This window comes from Barbatula barbatula (genome assembly GCF_947034865.1).
Source record: "Barbatula barbatula genome assembly, chromosome: 25".
Lineage (NCBI taxonomy): Eukaryota > Metazoa > Chordata > Actinopteri > Cypriniformes > Nemacheilidae > Barbatula > Barbatula barbatula.
Window position 1 is genome coordinate 15,715,740 of NC_136788.1, and position 26,661 is coordinate 15,742,400.

The 26,661-nt window shown below is 42.0% G+C and overlaps 2 protein-coding genes across 2 annotated transcripts; one reads left to right on the plus strand and one right to left on the minus strand.

Moving 5' to 3' along the window:
- Positions 1–14,337: 14,337 nt before the first annotated feature.
- On the minus strand, positions 14,338–16,000 carry LOC306890123 (N-acetylneuraminate-9-phosphate synthase-like; the record flags this gene model as incomplete). Its single annotated transcript, XM_079449641.1, has 6 exons — positions 14,338–14,526; positions 14,599–14,865; positions 14,949–15,103; positions 15,236–15,335; positions 15,439–15,654; positions 15,869–16,000. The coding sequence occupies 6 exons, from the start codon at positions 15,998–16,000 to the stop codon at positions 14,338–14,340; spliced, it is 1,059 nt and encodes a 352-aa protein (XP_079305767.1).
- Positions 16,001–17,641: 1,641 nt separating this feature from the next.
- LOC306890921 (N-acylneuraminate cytidylyltransferase B-like) lies at positions 17,642–24,151 on the plus strand (the record flags this gene model as incomplete). The annotated part of the gene is made up of 8 exons (XM_079450936.1): positions 17,642–17,835; positions 21,117–21,259; positions 21,362–21,517; positions 21,600–21,733; positions 21,815–21,909; positions 21,991–22,162; positions 23,400–23,565; positions 23,937–24,151. The coding sequence occupies 8 exons, from the start codon at positions 17,642–17,644 to the stop codon at positions 24,149–24,151; spliced, it is 1,275 nt and encodes a 424-aa protein (XP_079307062.1).
- Positions 24,152–26,661: the final 2,510 nt, after the last annotated feature.

Consider the following 26,661-nt stretch of genomic DNA (forward strand, 5'->3'; position numbering starts at 1 on the left):
ACAACCTTGATAAAATAACAAGTAACATTATATGGTCTTAGACACTGTAAGTAGTAACATAAATGGACGATATATAACTTACATCGTCTAATACTTTACTGCCTGGCGAACTGCTGCACATGAATGACAAGCGTATCCTCTGTTCACTTACCAGAGAATCGGGTCTTACGTAAAGTGCGCACATAAACTAAAGATGCGTCTTATGTAAAGTATGGAAAGAATTACAATAAACATGAACATAAATAGAATTCGCAACAGCCGCCCCCACATTTGTATAGAAATGTGAAATTAAGAGAATTCAGTCTCTGGGGTTACTGTCCATTGCAGGCAATTGTATCAGGCGAGCCACTGGTCTGAGGTAAGTTTTACCCTCAATCTCAACCTCAACAGTCCTTACACTACCATCACTGCCTGGCAATGTCTTGCAAACTTTGCCTATGGGCCACTGGGCCCTAGGGAGTTGTGGATCCACAATCAACACAACAGAGTCCAATTCCAAGTTGTCTGAAGTCCTTTGCCACTTTTGTCGGGTCTGGAGTGTAGGCAAATAGTTCCTGGTGAAATGCGTCCAGAATTGGTCGATTATAGTCTGACAGTGACGCCACCTCCGCCGCCCCATTTCTCCTGGCGCATAGGCTACTTGAGGAAGTGAAGCATCCCGCCGCCCCATAAGGAGAAGGTTTGGAGTGATTGGGTCGATGTCTGCAATATCTGTTGAGGCATATCCTAGTGGCTTCGAATTAAGAATTCCTTCCACTTCCACTAGCACTGTTGTTAGAACATCCTCTGTAACCGCTTGGTTGCCAACGGCTACCTGCAAGGCATTCTTTATAGAGCGGACTTCACGTTCCCACAATCCACCAAAATGCGGAGCACTGGGTGGATTGAATTTAAAGATAATTTGGTAGTTCGCAAGACGGGTTTGGAGTTCTGACTCCATGTTGAAGAATGCTTCATGTAGCTCTCTCTCTGCCCCACGGAAGTTAGTGCCACAGTCCGAACGGATCTCCTGAGGACGACCTCTTCTGGCAATGAACCGGCGGAGTGCGAGAAGAAAGGCGTCTGCATCCATTGAGTTGAGCAACTCAATATGAACTGCTCTAGTCGTGAGACATTTGAGGATCAAACCCCAGCGCTTCTCGTTCCGTCTTCCTATCTTGACCATGTAGGGGCCAAAACAGTCGACACCCGTTGAGTAAAAGGGTGGACAGAGCAGTCGGAGGCGTTCTGGGGGCAAATCTGCCATCTGAGGAACCTTCGGCTGAGCTCGCCATCGCTGACAGGAGAGACAACTGTGTTGATGGAGTTTGATGGCCTGGCGACCTCTAAGAATCCAATACTGTCTCCTTATCTCGGCGTAGACTCTCTCAGCTCCTGAATGTAGCATACGTTCATCAAATTCTTTGATAAGGAGCTTAGTCACAGCATTTTTGGGGTCAAGCACTATAGGGTGAATTTGTTCGGGATCAGAATTCACTAACCTCCTTAGACGCCCCCCAACTCGTATCACCTTGATAAGTGAGTCCCACTCAGGAGCTAGATTAGCCAGTCGACTGTGCACAGGAACAGCTTTGTCAGCTTGTAGGGCAGCTACTTCCTCTGCGAAGCTCTCGGCTTGACATCGCCTTAGCAGAACAACTTCTGCTTCTCTGTTTGTCATAGTCACACTGTCCGAGGATGCTGTCTCTTGACCGGCTTGGCGTATTGATTCCACTAACTCTTGCCAGCTCTTGAATTGGTTGACATCAAGGAGGTTGGGCTTAGATTCAACTGTCATTACAGCGTAGCAGGATAAACCCTTTATCTCGGAGACTGATTCTGACCGGGCAACTTCAGGTTTCTTAGGCCAGTGCTCTGAACTCTGTTTCAAGAAAGGCGGTCCCTGACTCCATCGACTGGGCTTGGTCAGACTCAAGAGAGTTGTTCCTCTTGTAATATCATCGGCTGGATTGTCCTGCGTGTTAACATACCTCCATGCCTTGTAGTCTGTTAATTCCTGTATTTCGGAGACTCTTGTCCCAACAAACACTTTGTAACGACAGGAGTCGGACTGAATCCACTCCAGCACAGTCATGGAATCTGTCCATAAGATGGTTTGATCAAAAGTGATTGTCAGCTCATTGGTAACTAGCTTGGCCAGCTGAGCCCCGGCTAAAGCTGCACAAAGCTCTAAGCGTGGTATGGACTGCTGCCTCTTAGGAGCGACCCGTGATCTGGCCATTACAAAGGAGACGTGCATACCACTGCTGGTTTGAATTGCCAGATATGCCACTGCCCCATACGCCTTTTCAGAGGCGTCACAGAATACATGAAGGGTACTGAGTTCACCTGCCACGGTGGTGGATGCCGGAGAGTAGCAGCGAGGGATGGAAACAGCCCTGAGATGTGTAAGCTCTCTTTCCCAGTCGATCCATGCAGCCTGAAGGTTCGGCGGTAGATTGGGGTCATCCCAGTCTCTCTTTTTAGCCCACAACTGTTGGATGATCATCTTTGCCCTGGTAGTGAATGGCAAGATGTATCCTAGCGGATCGTACTGGGACGCTAATACCTGGTAAGCTGCTCTCATGGTGAGTGCTGGATGCTCAATGGGCCGGTAGTGATAGCTGAGAGTATCGGCTGCACAATTCCACCTGAGGCCTAATGTGGGCTCCATAGGGTCGACGCGGTTCTGCATCAACCACTGCTCTGTGCCTGAGGACTGCGCCTCAGTAGGTAGATGAGCTACCACTGCTGAGTGACTGCTGGCCCACTGTCTAAGATCAAAGCCCCCCTCTGCTAACATGCTACGTAACTGGTTTACGGCTTGCTTGGCTTCAGAGATGGTCTGGAAACTTGTGAGACAATTATCCACATAGAAGCTTTGAGATACAATCTGTACCAGACCTGGATATCTGTCCTCAGTATTGTGGGCATGGTGCTGCAGAGCGAAGATGGCACAGCATGGACTACTTGTAGTGCCGAAGGGCAGAACCTGCCACTCATACACGTCTGGGGGGTGTTCACTCTGCATATCTCTCCAGATGAAACGAAGGAAGGGTTTGTCCTTTGGCAACAGGCGTACCTGGTGGAACATGCCCTTAATATCTGCGCTTACAGCCACAGGATGCTGCCTGAATCTTAGGAGCACTCCTAACAGTGAGGGTCCAAGTGTGGGACCTGGGAGGAGCTGATCGTTAAGCGATAGTCCATTGTGCTTGAAAGAACAGTCAAACACCAGTCGTGACTTATTATTATGGCTCACCAGATGATGGGGAAGGTACCAGACTCCTTCTGACTGTGCTGCTTCTTTCGGGTTGAGTTTGTGCACGTAGCCTGCAGCCAGAAGTTTAGCAATCTCTTCGGAATATATTGAAGCCTTTCCGGAATCCTTCTTAAGTCTTCTTTCTATGCTTCTCAGATTGAAAAGTACGAGTTGCACAGCACCGTTAAGTGCTGGTGTACCTTGCTTCCACAGAAGAGGGGTGGCATAACGCTGTACTTCCTTTACAATGACTGGCTGGATCTGAGACTCCAGTAGATGCATAGCCTCTTTGTCTTGTTTAGAACGGACAACAAGTTTCTCATTGCGAAAGGGTAGCACGTCCAGCTGCCATAACTTTTCCACGTTTCGGAAGAGAAGATCGTCTGGATGAGTAGTGGAGATGAAAAGGCACTGCTGAATCGATGTATGACTTGTACTACCCATTACTGTCCCTTGAAGTGCCCAACCGAGAGCTGTATGAATTGCTACAGGTCCTCCTCTGGTGCCTTGACGGATAGGTTCTTTAGGCGTGATAAGATGGACTTGGTCAGAGCCTATGAGCACCAGTGGACGTACATTTTGGAATGACTGCAGTGGGATCCCCTTTAAGTGTGCATACCTTTTTTGAAGTGTCTGTACTGGGTATGATTGCTCCACCAGATCGAGTCCAGATGCGGTGAAAGCTCCGGTCACCTGGTATCGTCTCTCAGGCTTACCTCTTGGGGAGATTTCAAAGGAGATTTTGGAACCACTGAGGTGAGTAGTGTCTGGTCTAACGGTACGCAGAGCTAACATCTCAGGCTCACCTATCAGCCGAAGTTGCTGAACAGCAGTGGGTAGAATCATGGTCCGCTGGGCCCCATCATCCAGTATGGCATAGGTTTCAATGCTCTTGGAGTTGTGATGTAGCAGCACTGGCACCACTTTTAGGAGGACTCTTCCAGAAGCAATGGACGGTAAGAGGTAGATACGACTCTCATTTGCCGCTGTGGATGTGTTGATTACATGGTGTTGAGCCACACGATGCAGCACCTGTAGGTGAATGCCACCACATTCGCTGCAAGGTTTTTTTAGATTGCAGTTCTCAGGTGTATGGGAACGTGCACATTTCCAGCAGCGTTTTCCATCCGAAATCCACTTACAAAGATCAGCAGCTGATTGTTCTGCAATATTCTCACATCGGGTGATGTAGTGCTCTTTACTGCCACAGAAAAGGCAGTGAACCTTGAATGGGGTCTTCTTAGGAGACACCTTAGGACTGGAGAATGCTTTAACCTCTGCAGACGCTGCTCCGTGGTATAAGGCTGTACTTTGGGTTCTTGGTTTAGGCATGCTCTTCTCCTTCGAATTGCTTGTGTTTCTGTCGCACTGGTAGCGTTGAACTAGTCTGTTAGACAGCCTCTGCTGCTGAGCTTTAACTTGGAGCCACGCTGCAAGGTCTTGAAGGTTATATGGATTGACACTGGGGGAGTTGAGCTTCCCTTGTAGCTGGAGAAACTCTATGAATCCATCACGTAAGTATTTGGGGAGCTTACTGAGCAAACGATCCACATGCGAGCAGCAGTTTAACTCCATACCTCTAGGACCCTCCAAGGACAGTAGCATACTCACCAGAAGGTGGACACGGAGAGCAAAACTCTGAAAGCTCTGAGCATCGTTGGGTTTTACCTCTGGGGCTGTAAGGATTGCTGCTATCTCACTTTGCGCCAGCTGGTGGGGTTGACCATACTGCAACTGCAGAGCCTGCATTGCTGCGCTGTAGGGATATGGATGGTGGCGATAGGACTGGCCAATCATCTGTGCTTCAGGTAGTTTGAGGTGTTCTAACAGAATGTGATATTTATATTTCTCATCCAGCTCCACATGAGGTTCGAGGAGGTTATCAAGAGCAAGCTTGAGATTAGCAAATTCCCTCTCGCTGTCATAGAGAAAGTCAGGAATTTTTGGCTGGGGTGCAGCATGTGAAGGGCGTTGAAAGACCACACGTTCTGAGTAGTTCAGTGGCTGAGGTAAAGAGCCTCCATAAGCTGGAATGTTCATAGCAGGATCTGATGTTCTTGGCATGACTTGCGGCAGTGATACTGCTGGGACTGAACTGTTCGGTGCTGGTAAAGCATATGGCTGTAGCGTATGAGCTAACGTAGTATAGACCTGAGGCATACTGGGATGCTGGTAGGTGGGTTTGGGAGTCACCAGCTTTGGATGAACCGGAGGCTGAAAGGCTCTCCCAGTGTCATGAAAAGAGAATGGTTTCCTAAACATTGGTGACGCAGTGTCTGCCATTGTAGCATGTTGGTGTTGGGGCTCAGCACAAGCAGGCGTCCCCGACGAAATTGGTGAGTACACAGGAAGTGTGACTGACTGTATGGGTACAAATCCTTGGTTAATAAACTCCGTCTCTGTAGCTGGTGGGCCTACATTTGGTTCCCTAGCACTCACATGTCTCTCTATTTGTAAGTCCCTTTCAGGTGACTGTGATGAAGAGGAAAACGGACTGGATAATGAGGGTGGCGGAGGTGACCTGACTGGTTGCATGTTAGACACAGGTGGTTCCTCTTCCTTACCTTCTTCCCTTAGGAATGATGTGATATGTTCCATCAGCTTCTGACGCCTTTGCTGACGTTGTTCGTACAGTTTGAGCTTGCTTTGTAGTGCGGCCATATCTGCAGCTTCATCCCTTTCCTTCTCAGACATAGACTGCAACAGCTCCCTCAGTGAACTCATACTCATTAAGTCTGTGGGGCTTGCTTCGGGATTCTCACCCAGGCTGGTGGCTGGTTGTGATTGGCAAACTGTGTCCACTGCGGCTGCGGCATCTCTCTGCTCCAATGGCACCTCTGCTGTAGGCTGGGAGGAGAGTGTCGGTCGGTGGTGGCTGTAGCCAAGGAAATAGTCGTCCAGATGCTTGGGTGCTTGACGATGGCGTTGCAGTCTTTCCGATGCTCCTGCAGTTGGGGCTGAGGTTGTTCGCTCTTCTGATGACATCACTGTAGTGGTCAGTAAATCCGGCTCGAAGGACCATTTGTTAGGGATTGCCCCACTGATTGCTAGTTTGGATTTTATTGACCACCACAGCACTCCGGTAAGAGAGGGAAGGAGATATCATCAGGGTATTATTATTATTTATTGGCAGTTTTGACCACATACACTGTTGTGTATTGAGGTAGTTTCTGTAAACAATAGAATATAAAGGAATAAGCATTACTCTTACAAATAAAGATGTACATTTCTAATAACAATATTAAACAATATCAGCACCCTCAGTATAACATAGTAATGTATAAATGCGGTGGCATAATACCGAGGCATCACATCCGGATATGGAGCTGTAGCAGCCACAAGCATAACTTGTGTTATTAAATATATAAATACACCAATAACGTGCACACATTTGTCCGCTTAGCCACTATGCTAGCGGTTATAAACCCGAACATAAAACATGATCAAAGTGCTCATTTGGAGCGTCTAACATCACCAACTTGAACAAACAACCTTGATAAAATAACAAGTAACATTATATGGTCTTAGACACTGTAAGTAGTAACATAAATGGACGATATATAACTTACATCGTCTAATACTTTACTGCCTGGCGAACTGCTGCACGTGAATGACAAGCGTATCCTCTGTTCACTTACCAGAGAATCGGGTCTTACGTAAAGTGCGCACATAAACTAAAGATGCGTCTTATGTAAAGTATGGAAAGAATTACAATAAACATGAACATAAATAGAATTCGCAACATACAGGAATGATCAGATAGTGCTACATCCTTAATAACAATAGATGAAATGTTTAGACCCTTACTGATAAGTAAATCTAGAGTGTGTCCACGATTGTGTGTGGGTCCATGTACATGCTGAGTCAGGTCAAATGTTTTTAAAACAGTTTTGATTTCTTTTGCCATATTGTTTTCTGCATTATCTATGTGAATGTTAAAATCTCCGGCAATAGAGAAACAGTCAAACTCTGAGGAAATTGTTGATAACAGTTCTATAAAGTCCTCAGCAAAGGATGAAGAGTATTTTGGAGGCCTGTAAATAGTGATTAGTAAAATGCGAGGAGCACCTTTTAACACAATACCCAGATATTCAAAAGACGTGTAATTTCCAAATGATGAGCATAGTGTTAACAACACAAGGTTGTGGGTTCGATCACAGGGGATTGCAGATACCTATGTTAAATGTATAGGATAATGTAATGCAATGTAAGTAGCTTTGGATAAAAGCGTCTGCCAAATGCCTATATGTGTGACCCAAAGTTATTGTGTTTCTTCACACCGTCCTGACAGGTCTACAGAACGACAGCATTAGAGGTGACCTTAGACCCTATCTGACACAGACCGGTGTTAGTGACGAACTGCTCTTCGATAAAGTCAATCAGTCATGTTCCCATGAGACCGAGCGGCAAAACAAAAATAAACTTGTCCAGTCATTTGCCCCTAAAGTGCACACAGTTCAATCCAGTGAAACCATTGATGCTATCGAGAAAAATCGGAAACCACCATACCAGAAAAAGTCAGAGCAGAATGAACTTGACATTCTAACTGAGCTGAGAGAGATGCGCTCAGGCATCACCCTGTTAAAAGATCTCAGTGCAGAAGTTTCTCAAATCCGTGAGTCTTTTAAGCAACCTCAGGTCATGTCTACCACAGGCTCAACCACAAAAACTCATTTTACCAATACCAAAGAAACCATCTAAATGCTATCTTCAAAATTTGCATGTAGAAGCATTATGGGACACCGGTTCTCAAGTATGTATTGTTAGTGAGATGTGGAAAAATGAGCACTTACCAAATGTAGGATTGAGAGATGTTTCTGAAGCCATCGATGCACCCAAAGGACTCTGCCTTGTAGCCGCTAATGGTCAAGATATACCGTTTACTGGATGGAAGTTACGTTTGCATTGGTGCCTGAAGAAAGACAGCACAAAGGGCTCATCATACCCATGTTAGTCATGAAAGGTGGACATCTGTGTCATCCCATCATCGGATAGAATGTGATTGAGCAGGTAGCCAACCAAAACAGATTAATCCAGCAACACAGCAATGAGATGTTGGAGACAGCCATTCCCAATTTAGAACGAAATGAAATAAGAGCATTCATCAAAAGAGTCCAGCCAGAAACATCATGTGAGTACATCCTCAAGAACACAAAGGAAAGAGTACATGTTCCTAGCCACACCTGAGCGTGAAGTACGTTACCTGGGGAAGATTGTGTCCGCAGAGGGCAGTAAAATGGATCCTGCTGACACTGCAGCCATAAGAGCTCTGAAAGAGAGAAGACCCAGCACTGTCGGACAGTTGAGAGCAGTACTTGGCCTGTTAATTTATTATAGGCAGTATATCCAAGACTTTTCCAAGATTGCTGAACCGCTCTATAACTTGCTGAAAGGAGCAGCTGAGCGTGTGAAAGTCGACCAAATGGAGTTGCAAGTAAGGGTATAAAGAACAAGAAACGAGGAGTACCTGCTCAGAAACCCATTCTATGGTTGGAACATCATCAGCAGAGGCTGGAGAAGTTGATTGACTGTTTGACGTACGGAACCTCCAGTCCTTGGATTTCCAGACTTTTCAGAGCCATTTATACTCCACACAGATGCTTCGAACTTGGGAATTGGTGCTGTTCTGTACCAAAAACCGGGAGGGAAGCTTCGAGTCATTGCCTACGGATCTCGCACATTAACAGCCACTGAGCAGAACTATCACCTTCATTCAGGAAAATTGGAGTTTCTTGCTTTAAAGTGGTCAATCACGGAGAAGTTTCCTGACTATCTGTACTATTCACCTACCTTCACAGTATATAGCGACAATAATCTGCTGTCCTATGTACTGACCAGCGCTAAACTTAATGCGACTGGATGCAGATGGGTTGCAGAGCTCACAGACTTCCACTTCATGATCAAATACTGCCCTGGAAAAGACAATATTGATGCAGACAGTTTATCTTGGATGCCGCTGGACATAAAAATAATGATGACGGAGTGTACGGAGGAAATTACATCTGATTGTATTGAGGCAACGGTGCAAGCCATAGAAGCGCAAGACCAAACCATGTCCTGGGTAGCTATGTCCTTACAAAAGGCAACAGAGTATACAAAGTTAACTGGGAACTACTCTAAACGAGATACGACAGGCTCAGAAAGATGATGCCCACATTGGACCAGTAGTTAAACTGATGTTGGATGGAGAAAAAACCCCAGACACTTACTGAAGACCTGAAGTATATAGAGTCAAAGGCTATTTCGTCATTGGGACAAGTTTTCCTTAAAAGAGGATGGAATTCTTCTAAGAAAAACAACTACCCGAACTCAGCTTGTGTTGCCAGAACAATACAAACCACGTGTCTTGCAGGAGTTACATTGTAAAATGGGACATCAAGGATTGGAAAGGACAATATCTTTGATTGGAGACAGGTTCTTTTGACCGAAAATCCAGGGTGAAAATGAACATTTTGTGACCAAATGCTGTCACTGTTTGAAACAAAAAAGCCAAGTAAAGAAACTAGAGCACCACTCTTAAATATTGTCACCACCGATCCATTCAAACTGGTTTCTATTGGATTTTTGCACCTTGACAAGAGTAAAGGAGGGTATGAATATATCCTGGTGATAGTCGATCACTTCACGAGGTTCGCACATGCTTACGCCACCACATCAAAGTCGGCAAAAGACGTTGCTGAACGAATCTTGAATGATTACGCCTTGAAGTTTGGATTTCCCTAGAGAATTCACCATGACCAGGAAGCTGAATTTGAAAATCAGTTGCTTTCCCACCTAAAGATTACCTGTAGATTTGCTTTTTGGATTCACATCAGAGAAAGGGACTGAGGACCACAAGGAATATGTAAAGAGATGGAGCCAAGGAATGAGGGAAGCATATGAGATTGCCAAACACAACAACAAGAAAGTAACGCAGAGAAACAAGAGGAACCATGAGGGAAAAGTGAGAAGCTCCGTGTTGCACCCAGGAGATCGTGTTCTGGTGAGAAACCTTACGCAAAGAGGAGGGACAGGAAAGTTGCGAAACTATTGGGAGGATGCAATACACACAGTTGTTCGTCGTGTGGGAGAAGAGGGCCTTGTCTATGAACTAAAACCGGAAAGAGGAAAAGGAAGGTCAAGAGTTCTACACTGAAATCTCTTGTAACCATGCGATTACCTACCACTACTGGAGCTCCAACCACAGCCAAAATCAAAGAGGAATACTAAAAACTGTATCTCCAGGGAAAGACGTGGTTCTGGCTCAAAGGAATAAAGTGAAGGGCCTGGCTATTATTACTTACCTGTGTTCCAGCACCAACAACTTGACAAGAGAAATTTGTTAGAAGAAACAAACTTACCTGCAGAACAGCGTTGTCAGCCTGGGAAGAGAAGTAATGAGTTTGAGGAAACAAGCGTAACACTTTTCCAGCCAAGCAAAATTGGAAAAGAGAGAAATGTGAGAGAAGGTGTGAGGTTGGATAAAGGATTTGTAGCTGATATTGTGGCAAATGGACATGCAGCGCCAATGGAAGGCAACATTGAAAGAAAACATGAGTTCAGATGGTCTAAGAGTGAGCGAAGACCACCCAAGATGTTCACCTATGATAACCTTGGTACCCCAGCATGCTATGGGATAGAGTTTATAAAACCAGACATGTTTCAGTTCACTCAATACGGGAGGCAAAACTTGAATCCATGGGCACCCCCAGTACCGATGTATCAGCCAGTATATTTACAGCCACACAAGGAATTGTATAAATACTGAAGAGAATAAATTAGGTGAAAAGTGTCTTAGAAGAAGAACAAAAGACTGTGGTTCTCAAAAATAGATCTTATTGAGGGACTGTAGATACAGTAAAACAATATATAAACAGCTTAAAACATTTATTTAGAACAACACCAACTGGAAAAAAAGGGTTAATGTCAGGACAACATTTATTTTTCGATGGAGAGAGTGTGATGGTTCTAAAGTTTGTAAATAGAGTATTGATGCTACCATTGAATATAGGATGAGTGGGTGCATTGTCAAATGCACTTTTCCTTTGTCTTCTGTGACGATTAATGTTCCCTGATCAGTTTTGATCATCTATTAGTCGTCCTGTGAGGTTTTAACCTGTTGGGGGAGGGGTGCGCTGCTCAGAAAATACAAAGAGAGTTTATATCCAGAGAGAGAGAGAGAGAGAGAGAGAGAGAGCGAGAGAGAGAGAGAAAGAAAGAAAGATGGAGAGAGAGAGAGAAAGAAAGATGGAGAGAGAGAGAGAGAGAGAGAGAGAGAGAGAGAGAGAGAGAGAGAGAGAGAAGAAAGAAAGATGGAGAGAGAGAGAGAGAGAGAGAGAGAGAGAGAGAGAGAGAGAGAGAGAGTGTGTCTTTGGATGCAGTCTTCATTCTTGAAATCTTGAAATATAAAGCATAACATTTCTTGATCTGACATTTACAAAATTAAGTCCATTTAAGTTTAAATACATGAGCAACTGTGCACATAAATATACAAGTTTTGGAAGAAGCCATTACTCGATTAAATTAAGGGAACGAGAAACCTACAGTTTTCAGCGAAATCAACTATAGGAAACAATCAGAAATCCATCTCACCAGGACTGAGAGTTTAATTTGTGAGCAATACTCTGAATCCTCTGATGGGATACTGAAGGGCGATGTCGGAAAGCGCAAGAAGAAGAAGAAGAAGAAGAAGAAGAAGAAGAAGAGGAAGAAGAAGAAGAAGAAGAGCATCATTCTGTTTGCCCATCCTGAGGGCGGTATATGAAAACAAGCTTCTTGTTAAATGCCAGGGCTTTTCTTTATGTTCTAATTAAAGATTTTATATGATCTTGTCAAACCTGATCTGTTGTTGTTTGTACTTTTCTAATTTGCAGTTTTTAATATCTTAATTATCGGGCACATACCGGTGTATTAAAGTGAAGGGAGGGGCCACAAAAGCCCAAGACTCTTTTGTTAAATTGACTACGCCACCCCATAATTAGCTACGTGGAAATAACCCTAGCTAGGGCACACAGGTTCAAATACCCAAAGTGAAACGTTCAGGCAACAGATGTGGGTATAAATATAAATTCTTTATTATCTCTTAATTATTTTAATATTTAGGATGTTTAATAGCAACATTGGCTTATCACGTACATAAACAAACAAAGAAAAACATCAGAAAACAAACAAAGTTTGGGAGAGTGGAACAGTTGGCATGTTACAAACTCTTAAAAGGAAACCCAAACCACACACACAAAACCAATCAATAATAAGCACAGCACTTAGTGTAATCTTAAATTATAACAGTTAGCGACCCACTTCTCCACATACCCCGAATAAATGACACAGAAAAACAAGGACAAACTACATAATCATAAACAAAATAAACCAACGAAGCAACTATTCATAATACAAGAAAATAATATATTATAGACCTTAAAGCTACAAAGGATATCTTTGCCTCACTCTAAATTCCCCTGTTCAGACAAACGGCAAGGCAATAAACAAATAAACAAATATATTGTTTCCCATAGTTGCCCATAAATAGTCTGTGAAACGCCCACAAGTTAATATTTATCAATTGCCAAATCATGGCAAACACAGAGAGGAAATCAAAAAAACTTAACTTCACTCAATGTGAAGTTGAAGTTATCGTTGGCGAGTTGGAAAAGAGGAGAAAAATGTTGTTTGGAGGGCACAGTGTGGGCGTTACTAATGCCAAAAAGGCACTTGAGTTGCAAAAGGTTGTAGACGCCGTAAATGCTGTAGCCTCACAACCTCGGACTGTGGCCGAAATAAAAAAGAAATGATCGGACATCTAAGTCGAGGCAAAAAAGCGAATTGCATAATATGCCAAGATTATTGCAGAACATTTTGACTTAACATTCGCGCTCGGTGTGAACACACCATTACCCAGAGGTGAATAACTATCCCCTTTCCCCTTCTCACACACATGGCACCTTCTCAGCTTGCAGTGGCGCCAATTCCCCCCACAATGAATGAATGATAGATAATAGAAAACCGCTTCTCGCGGCGGCCCAGGGTTTTTTTTTTACTGCTCGTGCCGGTGCCGCCCTACATGAAAAAATGCCGCCCCGTGCCAGAAACCACTACTGGTGGGGAGGGACTACGAGTAACAGAGCCCTGTAGAACTGCTTAACCTTTAGTAAATTGATCCAACTGATCTTGCTGTAACTTAAACATCTGTTTCAATTTGCTTGTACCCCCTGGCATTCCCTCACGTTAGGGGTGGGCGATATGGTAAAAATATCATATCACGATTTTTTTTTTTTTTTTTGAAAAATCACGATTCACGGTTTTATCACGATTCTTTTTCATGTTGCTTTTTAAGACTATTTTGCAAATTACTGAGCCGCAATACAAGCAATTTATATCTCCATTTTTAAAATATAGCCATACAAGGTAACAAAACATAAAATGGAAAGAAAATTGAAAGTAGCATATTTTAATCATGTGTATATTTAATGGAAGTGCAATTGTGCAAAGTAAGAACACTCAACAGGACTTGCATTACAATCAGACTTCTCATCACAAAATGAACATTATTTGAAAAATAAATCAAACATTGGCAACAGCTGTAACAGTCAGTACACAGACCCTGAGCAAAACCAATGTCAGCATGTCAATGTCACTTTGTATTTGCTTTCATTTTTAATCTATTTATTTTCGTATGTTATTTCACTTAGTGCTATTAAGAGAAACTTGTTCAGTGTCGTATGTAGAACCTGCTGAGTAATCAACAAAGCCATGTTTGGGATTATTAAATCATAATAGTGTGTTATTTCATTTTTATTGAAGTGTATTTTAAACAATCATTTATAATTGTTTGATAAATCAACAGATTTGACATTTTAAAAACATTTCACCAACCATTTATACATACTCCCAGTATACCACAGTAAATGTAGCATTTGTACATATTAAAAACATTAAAAGAATAATGAATTATTTCCCAATGTGGATTCATTCTTGGCTCAAAAGAACTTCATTCTAAAGGAGAATCTGACGATTTATGTTTATTTTCCAAAAGATACATGCTATTTTTATACTGAATTAACTCTTTTTTTTATCCCTTCCCCAACAACATGAAACACACTGGCCAGAGAATCTGATCATTAATATTCAATCATGGCATCAGTTATGGTGACATCATCTCCAACGTCCTCCGTGATTTTTTTGCCCACCAGATTGAAGATGTTCTCTGGTGCCACACCGTGCGGCTCAGCCACTTTTACAGCCAGCATGTCGAGAGTCAACGTCACACCCTTCTGAAGCGGCCTCCGGGCGACCACAGACTTACCCAACTGCAAATAAAATTAGCAGACTTTATTTACATTCTGTTGTTTGTTATCATAAGAATCTTTTAGATATCTTACCTTGCTGTGACAAGAAGCTTCACAGGCCAGCATCTGTTTGACGGGTGAACCCATGGCCATCTCTACAGTCCTGATGGCTTTCACCAGCTCTGCAAGCTCAGCCGGCTCCAGCGAGGCTGAGTGGTCACTGCCTTTCCAGGTCTTGTCCAGGGTCACATGACGCTCCAAGACCTTTGCCCCCAGTGCCACGGCAGCCACAGACACAAGGATGCCCGTCTCATGTCCCGAGTAACCTATCGGAATGTCTGGAAACTCCTTCTGGAACGCCTACATTTGCAAAAACAACTGCATCACTATTATTTATTGTTTGAAATCAGATGAGTCAAGCAGGATGGGGGTGGATTTCTTACAGGAATCAAACTGAGATTGATGTGCTCCGTCGGCAGTGGATAAGCGCTTGTGCACTGCAGGAAGGTGAAGTTGGGATTGTGCTTCTTCACTCTTTGATAAACGCAGCGCATGGTTTCCATCGACTGCATACCGCTGGAGATCACCATGGGACGACCTGCAGAAATACAACAGCTTCAAACAAAGACAAAGATGCTTCTGAAGAAAATTAGGTACAGGTCTTTAAATTTCATTGAGCCTGATATTTTGATAGTAAGATGGTTGTTAAACTTCATCCAGTGAGATTCACCGTTTTTGGCAGTTTTCTCCAGGTAAGGTATGTTGTTTGTGTCTGCTGAGGCCACTTTGAAAAACGGCACGTTTATCTCGTGAAGAAATTCTACAGCCATCTGATAGAAGCAGAACATTGAATATTTATAAATCATCATTTATGGTTATATGCATATGAACAAACATAAAACATTACTATATGTGTACGATGAAATATTTTACCTCGTCCATCCCTGATGCTGTAAAGAAGATCCCGATTTCATCGGCGTAGCTCTGCAGTTCTCTGTACTGCTGGTGACTGAACTCCAGGTGGCGCTTGTGAGCTCCGTAGGTTGGGCCCCAGGCGTGAGGGGACGTGTAAGGTCTCTCTAAAGCATGTTTGGTGAATCTGTGCTCGATCTCGCTCTTCTGAAACTTCACACAGTCAGCACCGCAATCCTACATCATGACAGCACGACGAGAGAGAGAGAGAGAGAGAGAGAGAGAGAGAGAGAGAGAGAGAGAGAGAGAGAGAGAGCAGAAAGTCTTCTTTATTAATGGCAGACATGATATTTCTGTCTGTCTATCACCCAGAGCATCCATCAGTTTGACACCACATAAACCGAATTGATGCTTTCACATAGTTAAACTTACCGATCAAGCGGGACCTTACCTTTGACATTCGGATCATTTTTTTGGCAATCTCGATGTCTCCTTGGTGGTTTTGGCCGATCTCAGCTATGATGAAACAGGGGTTAGATCCCCCAATTCTTCTTCCAGGACAGAGTTCAAATTCAGAAGGCATTTTAGAGATGTATCTGTATGTTTAAATTCAAGTTCCACTTTTGAGGTTGATGGAACAGACACAAGTGAGTCGTAGATGAAGAGGCCGTATGGAGGGATGTAACATCATATATAGGATACAGGTGCTCCACCCCCACACCATTAGTTCAGATATTTACATTCAGTGTCAAATTGAACTGGACTTACAGCCTTATCTGAAACAAGAGAGACGCAAAATGACAAACAAGGTTTAGAAAGGAGGTCAGCTGACCTGCTGTCTTTTTGAAAGATTATGAAATAATGATGAATTGCTTGTTTTTATGTTGCCACTAAAATCTAAATAATTTAGATTTTAAAAGTTTAGTTTCTATAAACTGTTTGAGATTGCAAGATTTTCTTTTGATTCAGTTTACAGGACCATTTTTCAGAAATAATTAGTATTTCCTGTCAAAACCAGGATTGCCCGCCAAACCGGTGTGTGCCCCGCAAATTAGAAAAGTACAAACAACAACAGATCAGGTTTGACAAGACCATATAAAATCTTTAATTAGTACATAAAGAAAACCCTGGCATTTAACAAGAAGCTTGTTTTCATATACCACACCCAGGATGGGCAAACAGAATGATGCTCTTCTCCCCATCAGAGGATTCAGAGTATTGCCCACAAATAAAACTCTCAGTCCTGGTGAGATGGATTTCTGATTGTTTCCTTTAGTTGATTTCACTGAAAACTGTAGGTTTCTCGTTCCCTTAATGTAAACGAGTAATGGCTTCTTCCAAAACTTGTATATTTAAGTTTACAGTTGCTCATATATTTAAACTTAAATGGACTTAATTTTGTGCATATTTAAATTGAGCGAACAACATTCTACACAGAAATTCAAACCTCCAAAGCGACTGACATTGCATTGTCCAGCACAGGAACATTTGTATTTGGTTTGTTACTAAATAAAAGATATGAAGCTATGCTTATCGCTCATGTTTACTGTTGTTTGGCTTGTTTAGGGTTGGTTTTTAGGCAGAAATCTGTCAGTATCACGTCACAACTAAATACTTCTTATGGGTGGATGCTCATCTGTTAATTGTTAAATATTCCGAGTATATTTATATAGCGTGTTTTGCATTATAAATTGAAGGGAATTTGTCATTATGGACACTTTAGAGAGATATTTGTGTTGTTGGACAAATGGTGCGAAGAGACGCAGAAGAACTGATCTGTTGATCGTCGAATGCCAAATAAACAGAGATGGACAGGAAAAGGTCAAAGCCATCAGGTGCACAAAAAAACGGCTTTGTGCAATTGAGGAATATAATTTGCTCTTTCACTTATGTTGTTATAGGCTAATAAAATATGACGGTTTATCATAATTTTGTGTGTGTGTTTTATTTTTATTTATAACATTTTTTGGGAGGGGGCGCGGGCGCTCAAAGGTGGTCTCAATTCAATGTAGAACCGCCACTGTATGTTACCGCAACCTCTAGCAAACATCTAGCACACCTGGGCACACATACGCAAGTGAGTCGTGGAGTAGAGGGACCGTATAGAGGGATGCAAGTGCCGGATCGGATTTTTAAGGTGCCGGATCCGGCTTGTTCCGGCACAAATGAAGACCTGCCTATATATAGATCATGTTTCTGCTCTGTCACATCAGTGTTCGCGAGGATGGAGAGCAGCAGGAGCGCACGGATGAATACGAACGACTGTAACCCATCCATCAAACCCCCGCACCGGGCGGCTCTGATTCTGGCCCGGGGCGGCAGTAAAGGAATCCCGCTGAAAAACATACAAGTTTTGGCAGGAGTTCCTCTTATCGGATGGGTGGTAAGAGCTGCTTTGGAGTCAGACGTCATTGACAGGCAACTATTTCATTTTTAATATAATTTAAATCGCCCAGTTTGTCATTTAATGTGGACTTTATTGTCTTTTTTTGTTTTTATAAAAAAGTGTAAATGATGTTTTCTTATCTCGCCATACCAACGCTTTTCAGAATAAGCCTGTTGATGATTGACATGAGTAGTGATGGGAATTCATTGAGTGATTCTTTCTTTTTCAGTTCGTATCAAAATGATCGTTTCAGATCAACGAACGCATTAATGAACCTATAAACTGATAATGATTCCAGGCTTTATTCAAATGTGTCTCGTATCTACTCATTAAATAAAGAAAATAAGTCTAAATAAATGGTTCGGACGACCAAAGCACAAGGTTTTTTGCACAATATTTGCATAATTTAAAAGTTAATTGTTTAGTCATTTACACATTCATAAATCGGGGATTGTTAATCGTGAAGTTGATGTATTTTAAATTAACAAGCGTGCACAATAGCTGTATACCTGTAAGGTTCGTTCAGATAATTATTTTTTCTTTATTCGAGACCATTTTTTTGTTCGTTTTCCTCAATATTTCCTCAATGTAGTGCATAAAATTCATATAAAACACAACCAAAACGAAACATCAAGTATTTATCTTAACATAGCGCATTTTAGTCCATCACCGGAAGTTCAGCTTCACTGCAGCCTCTGGCGACGAGTGTTGGTAGCACAAGACCACTTATGTGTTCAGTGGTGTTTGCCACTAAAAACGTAAACAACCAATATGTAAATATATGTAACATTTCTGTGCAATGAAGCAGTATGTGCAGTTACTGAAATAAAGAATGTGTGTGTGTGAAAGCAAGGGAGGTTAACCCTTTTAAAATTATTAGTGAGAGCAGCTCGTTTTGCACTTCTGATACAATTTTGCACCTTTGTTTGCACTAAAATGTGAAAGTTGTTAAATGTCAAGTTCATGAAAATGTTAAACATAAAAGACTAAACATTTCTAGGTGTTTACAGAAATAAGTTAATCAAAACTTGTCCTCATCATTGCATACTAGAAGTTTGATAAAAAGAATTGCCAAGTGTGCTTGCACACGCAAGTAATTTCCTTTGGTGTTGGAAGCTTTGCTTTGCACAGAAATGTCTACCTATATACCCACCACTGGTCGCCAGAGCTGCATTTGAACGTCTGGTGGACTAAAACGCGTTTAGGTTTTTGGTTTTATTTAATGCATTCAAAGAAATATTGAGGAAACAAACCGAAATATGTCTCAGATTAGTTGTTTATGCTCACGAATAGATGAAAACAAAAACTAATACATGAATCATCGGAAGGTACACGGTACATAAACATTCCGAAACCCGTCTCCACAGAGACACCTAGTGGTCATTTGCGCGTGTTGCTCTAAGACACTTGTATAAAAAGGATTTAGGTCTCTAAAGTATTATAATCAATCTGTATGTTCGGTAGTTCACTTGTTTGAAGCAGTGGCTAGTGTTCTTGACTGGCGTACTGTCGTCGAGGGTTGAAGCGTTAGTCTTCGCATCATATAAAATCATTGAAAATAAGGTTTCTTTATTATATATTTTTTATTTCGAGTTTTAAGTATCCTTAAGAACAACAAGAAATGTTAAACATATGCACATCCAATAAATGAAGGTGGTAGGAGTGCATGTGTTTCAACATTGATAAGTGTTATGATTTGCTGTTCTCAAAAGGGTCCCACGGGCTACAATTGACCTTTTACTTGTCACTGTACTCATCTTATAATAAGTTGGTGTAAGTTTATTACTTTGTCTAGGTATAAAGCTTTTATGAGTTGAAGGGTCTAGTCGACGGAGCAATCAGAGGAATCGAGCTCGGGGACCAAGAAGGACACAGACACAGAAGTTTAGTTCACTCAAAGTCAAAGTTTACTAAAGATGGGTTCAGCAAATATATGCATAAATGAGGAAGTGATGAACATATCACTCATCTCTGAACATCTCACACAATAACAAGATAACATAATAAATCTGATATTTTTTAGGTTTACGTGTTGCGAGGATGCCGACCTCCCCCTCACAAGGGTATACAGTGATAGACAAAACATATATCTGTCCTTGCATGTTGGAACTGCTGGGACACAGAGAATTCTGGATTCTCACAGTTGGATAATTTGGCATTTGACATACATCATATATATATATATCAATAAAACAACATATGGCTCTGTTTGTTTAGTAGGTGAAACACAGAAGACAGACACCCACACATCGATTCAAACACACCACTTACAAAACACTCCACGTACACAATATGTAAACGTAAGAACACACATAGACACACACACAAATGCGCGCACAGAAAGACGCACTGACACATGCACACTCGCACAGCCGTTATCACTGAGAATCACACATTTAAGATAATGGAGAGAGAAACACAGGTAAAATATTCAACAATATAAATTCCTATATGCAATATTAATTACATAAAACTTTAAAATTTTGAAAACTTAAGCAGCCCCCCCCCAGCCAGGCAAACAGTGCAAAACAATATGCAAACAGTGGGGAGGAACCCAAAACTCCAATGGAGAAAAATATAACCTCAGGAGAACCCAGGCCCAACCAGGGGATTCCAGTTGCCCTCTGGCAAAAGCTACAGCCTCTGCACAAGCTCGACAGTGCATTACCAATAAGGCTAACAAAAAATAAATACACGAAATGATAGATTTAAGATTATCATTAATAATCTTATAGCAGTTGAAATTTGATAGCGTATACATGAAAAAACGTGTTCTTCTTTATCCAGCTCTATCATCTCAGCTCTTGACAGGTGTCGCTTCCCATTCTCCGCTCTACCATCAGGTCTGGGCATGAATTGCGTATCTTGTTAATATTAATATCTTTGGAAATACTTCCAGGATGCATCAAATGTCTGCAAACGTTTAATAGAGCGACCGAATCCAATGACTTTGTATTGCGGGAAGCTTTCTTGTCTCGTCCTGTCTTGTTTTTTTTATTTCAATTCAATGTGCACTTCATGTGTTCAACAACTTTTGGTAATATTTCAAAAATAGAAATTGTATTGTGTGATCTTTTTTTATATATTTAAGCCTTGGTTTTGTAATCATTGCAGGCACATCATTTTGGTTTAAGTTAAAGTTTAAGTTAATAAAACATCTGAAACCAAAAGCATGTAAATACTGTATTAGGGGTTATTTTATGTTATAAAGTCACGGCATTGGACTGAAAGTCTGTTTTGCGTGTGTCCCATTAAATCTCTCATGGGTTGCATAGTTAAATTTTTTAAAAATGTAATAAATGTTGTTTTTCAGTGTGTGGGTGTCTACCGATCACGATGAGATTGAACGGGTTGCTCGCATCTGGGGTGCAAATGTTCAGCGGCGCAGTCCTGAAGTGTCCAAAGACAACTCCAGCTCCCTGGAGACCATCCAAGAGTTCATCCATCAAAGACCTGGTGAGAAGTTATAAAGAATGGATAGAGAAGTTTAGCACGATGCATTCATGAGACCTTCGACTGTTCTGTATTCACACATTGCTTGCACGTTTAATTTTACAGAGGTGGACATCGTGTGTCACATTCAGGCGACCTCTCCATGCCTGCACCCGTATCACATCAGAGAGGCCCTGCAGATGATCACCCAACAGGGTTATGACTTTGTTTTCTCAGTAGTGCGCCGACACCAGTTTCGCTGGCAGGAGGTGAACCAGAAAGGTAAAGAAATCATTTTAAAACTTTTATTAAGGTGCATCAGCAAATCTGGTCACAAACAAACAAATTCTTGATTTGTTATTAGGTGTTGAGTTCACGCGTCCTCTGAACATAGACGTAGCGCACAGACCACGACGTCAAGACTGGCCCGGAGAGCTCTATGAAAACGGTTCTTTCTACTTTACCAAGAAAGAAATATGGAAAGATGGCTTGACGCAGGTGTGAACCTTCCCTTGTAACCTCAAACATTAACGTTTCTCATTCAAATATATTGATTCGTTCTTTTACTGTTTGTTGAAGTTGGGTAATATCGGCTACTATGAGATGCTGCCGGAACACAGTGTTGATATTGACGTGGATATAGATTGGATGGTTGCTGAGCAGAGAGTTTTGAGGTGAGGAAAACGTGAAATGTTCATTACGTTAAGTAAGCCTGTTTACATTTTATCATGTAAACTCAAGATGTTTTTCTGCAGGTTTGGATATTTTGGCCAAAAGAAGAATGCACAGATCAGACTGCTTCTGTGCAGTGTGTCTGGCTGTCTTACCAACGGTCAGATATTTGTGTCGGTCTCAGGACACGAGTTTGCTGCCATCAATGGTCAAGACCTGGCTGGAATACGAATGCTACAGGAGGAGGGCATAGAGGTAGGGCTATCTATTCTAGAGCATAGAGGTAGGGCTATCTATTCTAGAGCATAGAGGTAGGGCCATCTATTCTAGAGCAAAGAGGTAGGGCTATCTATTCTAGAGCATAGAGGTAGGGCCATCTATTCTAGAGCATAGAGGTAGGGCTATCTATTCTAGAGCAAAGAGGTAGGGCCATCTATTCTAGAGCATAGAGGTAGGGCCATCTATTCTAGAGCATAGAGGTAGGGCCATCTATTCTAGAGCATAGAGGTAGGGCCATCTATTCTAGAGCATAGAGGTAGGGCCATCTATTCTAGAGCATAGAGGTAGGGCCATCTATTCTAGAGCATAGAGGTAGGGCCATCTATTCTAGAGCATAGAGGTAGGGCCATCTATTCTAGAGCATAGAGGTAGGGCCATCTATTCTAGAGCATAGAGGTAGGGCCATCTATTCTAGAGCATAGAGGTAGGGCCATCTATTCTAGAGCATAGAGGTAGGGCCATCTATTCTAGAGCATAGAGGTAGGGCCATCTATTCTAGAGCATAGAGGTAGGGCCATCTATTCTAGAGCATAGAGGTAGGGCCATCTATTCTAGAGCAAAGAGGTAGGGCCATCTTTTCTAGAGCATAGAGGTAGGGCCATCTATTCTAGAGCATAGAGGTAGGGCCATCTATTCTAGAGCATAGAGGTAGGGCCATCTATTCTAGAGCATAGAGGTAGGGCCATCTATTCTAGAGCATAGAGGTAGGGCCATCTATTCTAGAGCATAGAGGTAGGGCCATCTATTCTAGAGCATAGAGGTAGGGCCATCTATTCTAGAGCATAGAGGTAGGGCTATCTATTCTAGAGCATAGAGGTAGGGCCATCTATTCTAGAGCATAGAGGTAGGGCTATCTATTCTAGAGCATAGAGGTAGGGCCATCTATTCTAGAGCATAGAGGTAGGGCTATCTAGAGCATAGAGGTAGAGCTATTTATAAAAAAATCTCAAATGTTCAGTCGAAGGCTTTAGTTGTAATGGTCCTACGGAAACACAGACGAGGGAAAGATATAAAACAAAAAGCACTGTAATAGCCTCCTTAGGTTAAAATGAGGATTACATTTAGTGTTTTTTTATAATTGAAAATATTTGATGCGTTTCTAACAACAAATGTCATCACAACGTACTAAGCCATACATCTCTCTGTACAATGGGTTCCCTTAAAATAAGAAAAGAAAGCTGGCCAACAGTGAAACTCACTTCTGTGTTTCTAGGTGATTCTTGTATCTGGTATTAATGAACCAATGCCAAAGGCTCTGCTGAAGACCGTTTCCAAACAGGCAGGATGTGACATCGAACTCGGAGTCGAGAAGAAACATCTTGCAATTGAACGTTTGTTGAAGGAGAAGAATCTGCACAAGGAAGAAGTGGCTTTCATGGGTGAGAATCTGATGGCTACAAATAGCTGCGTACTGTAACTGTAAGCCAATCTATTGTAAAGTAAGTGACAATAGCACATATTAAATGCCATAATCAAACACATCAAGTTTAGAATTTTTGCTTGAGCAACGGACTGGACTGCGTTCAGCCTTTATGAACACACAAGCCTTATAGTTTACAGTCCCATCTGCTGACAGTCACTTCAAGTGTAGGCAAACTAGATGTGTTTACATTACAAAGTTTGCAGAGACAAAACATTTTGACAAGGGCATCAAACACTCACGCACATGTTTGTTCTCTGCTTACAATTTGCTCCAATAAAACATGTGTAAAACAATATTATGTGAGATAATACATTGTTTGATATTCAGGTGCAGAATGTGAGGACGTGGAGATCCTGTCGCAGGTTGGGCTGAATGCCGTACCTCCTCATACGCCTGCGGCACATCTCATCGCAGCTGACTACACCTGTCAAAGACCAGCGGGACAAGGGGCGGTTTTTGAGTTTGCTCAGTACATCCTGCAGCTGAAGAAAATGGCAAAGTCGCAGATGAAATATGATCGCATTGACAGAAACAACTTCTGAACTTTCTGTGTCTTTATTTTTTCTGGTGTTTGAACACTTTAACCACAAACTAAAACACTATAAACACTAACAATAGATAAATAATGTTAAGTATTTTTTATTTAGCTTTGTATACTGTGCTAGGCTTTAATGGACTAGTTTTTGATGCACTTATGTATTTTGTTGCCTATGTTGTTATAATTGCTTCCAATGTTTCCTCATCTGTTAGTCGCTTTGGATAAAAGCGTCTGCTAAATGACTAAATGTAAATGTGATATTTATAACAATAAAGTTCTTGGCTGTCAAATGTTACTTGAGAATGTCTATAACTGTGTATTGGTATTTAACTATGTTCAACTCTATTAATAAAACTTGGGGTTGTTTCAACCTGGGTCAAAAATGGATTTTGTAAATAGGCTACTGTAAACTATGAAAATAACTTCATTAAAGATCACACAACCAGGTTCTATGCTGGACAAAATGTATTTGGCCAAACACAGCCAAGAAAGCCTCAACTCGCACAACAAATCTCAATGACAATAATACAAGGGCTCATTAAAACCACAGGGGGGAGCCACAGGTCAATCTCATAAAGGTATATGAGTAAATAGGTAAATCTTAGATACAGAAAATGATATTGTATTAGTAGAGTCGTGTTCACATAATGTTGAGATTTATTAGTATTGTGCTCTCATTTATATTTGATTTGTTTAATCTTTATTTATGTTTTTGAACCTGGCAGTCACATTGCGGGGTGTATGTCATGTGACCCAATCAATGACTGATTAGTGACTAAATGAATGCACCTGATTATGTTTAAATAAAAGCGCCGCCAGTCAGAAAGAGGCTGGTGGATGTGAAACAGTATTCCTGGTTGTCCGTGTGAATTACTCTGCTAACAGGTTATGGGCCCAGAGGATTTGATTTAAGCCGTCGGGTAAAAGTCGCAAAGAAAACTGTGTGTACCTGAGTGCAAGTTTGAGAGTAACCTGCAACATGAGCAGGAAGACAAAGGCAGCGGAATCAACGAGTCGCTGGTCGAGACTGGTCTTTGACGGAGATGAGAAAAATTATGAGTTATGGGAGACGAAATTTTTGGGCCACCTTTGCTTGCAAGGACTGAAAGAGACTATTTTAAATGAGCCTTCTGTAGAAGATGAGGAAGAAGAGGCCTAATGGTGGACGCAGTTGCAACTTCACACATCATCACAGACATCGCAAAGTTCCAGAGGTTTGACAGAAGTTTCCAGGCTGATACACACTGCGTGGAATTAGCCGATGGCACGAGGTGCAACGGAGTCGCCAAGCAAAGAGGAGACGCTGCAGTATGGTTGGTGGACAGCAGAGGACGACGGTGCAAAACAACACTTAGAAACGCGCTGTACATCCCAACATATCCACAAGACATCTTCTCTGTGAAGGCAGCAACCTCGAACGGAGCGACAGTAATCTTCAGAGAAGGGAAGAACGTTCTGCTACATAAAGAAGGTACTGAATTCCCCATACACGTGCTCAACAAACTGTACTATTTGCACACAATAGACAATGAATGTGATGACCAATGTAACAAATGTTGTGACTTGAAGACATGGCATGAAATATTGGGTCATTGCAACTATAGGGATGTAATAAAGCTTGAGAATGTTGTTGATGGCATGAAAATTATGAATAAAGCAGACCAACCTACCCCACGTTGTGAGATTTGCACACAAGGGAAGTTTACTGAGACTAGAAACAGAGAGCCAGATGCGAGAGCCAAAGCAGCACTAGAAATGGTCCACACTGATCTAGCAGGGCCGATAGACCCAATGTCCAGGGACGGCCATAAATATGCTTTATCTTTCACAGATGACTATTCTAGTGCTATTTTTGTTTATTTTTTGAAAAACAAGAGTGACACAACAACTGCCACAGAAAAATTCCTTGCAGATATATCTCCATATGGTAGTGTGAAATGCATCAGGTCTGACAATGGGACAGAGTTCACAGGAAAGGAGTATCAGGCATTACTGAGTAGAAGGAGTATTAGACATGAGACATCTGCACCGTACTCGCCACACCAAAATGGCACTGCTGAACGAAATTGGAGAACCTTATTCGACATGGCTAGGTGCATGTTAATTGAAAGTGGGTTACCTAAAACGTTGTGGACATATGCAGTTCAGACAGCCGCTGTAGTGAGAAACAGATGTTTTAATAATCGCACTAAACAGACAGCTTACTTCATGTTAACAGGCAGGCAACCAAACATTTCTAGGATGCAGAAGTTTGGTAGTTCATGTTATGCTTATCAGCATGACAAAGGGAAGCTGGACTCAAGGTGTGAGAGAGGCATTTTTGTTGGATATGACAAGAATAGTCCAGCATACATGATCTACTATCCTGATACCAGAAAAATACAGAAACGCAGACTAGTTGAGTTTGTTCCTGGAATGAGTGCTGAGGTAGACAAGATACCGATTGATGATGATGATGGTTTTGGGGTTGAGAATAAGCGTAGAGAATCAGAAAAAGGTCCCAAAGTTAATCTG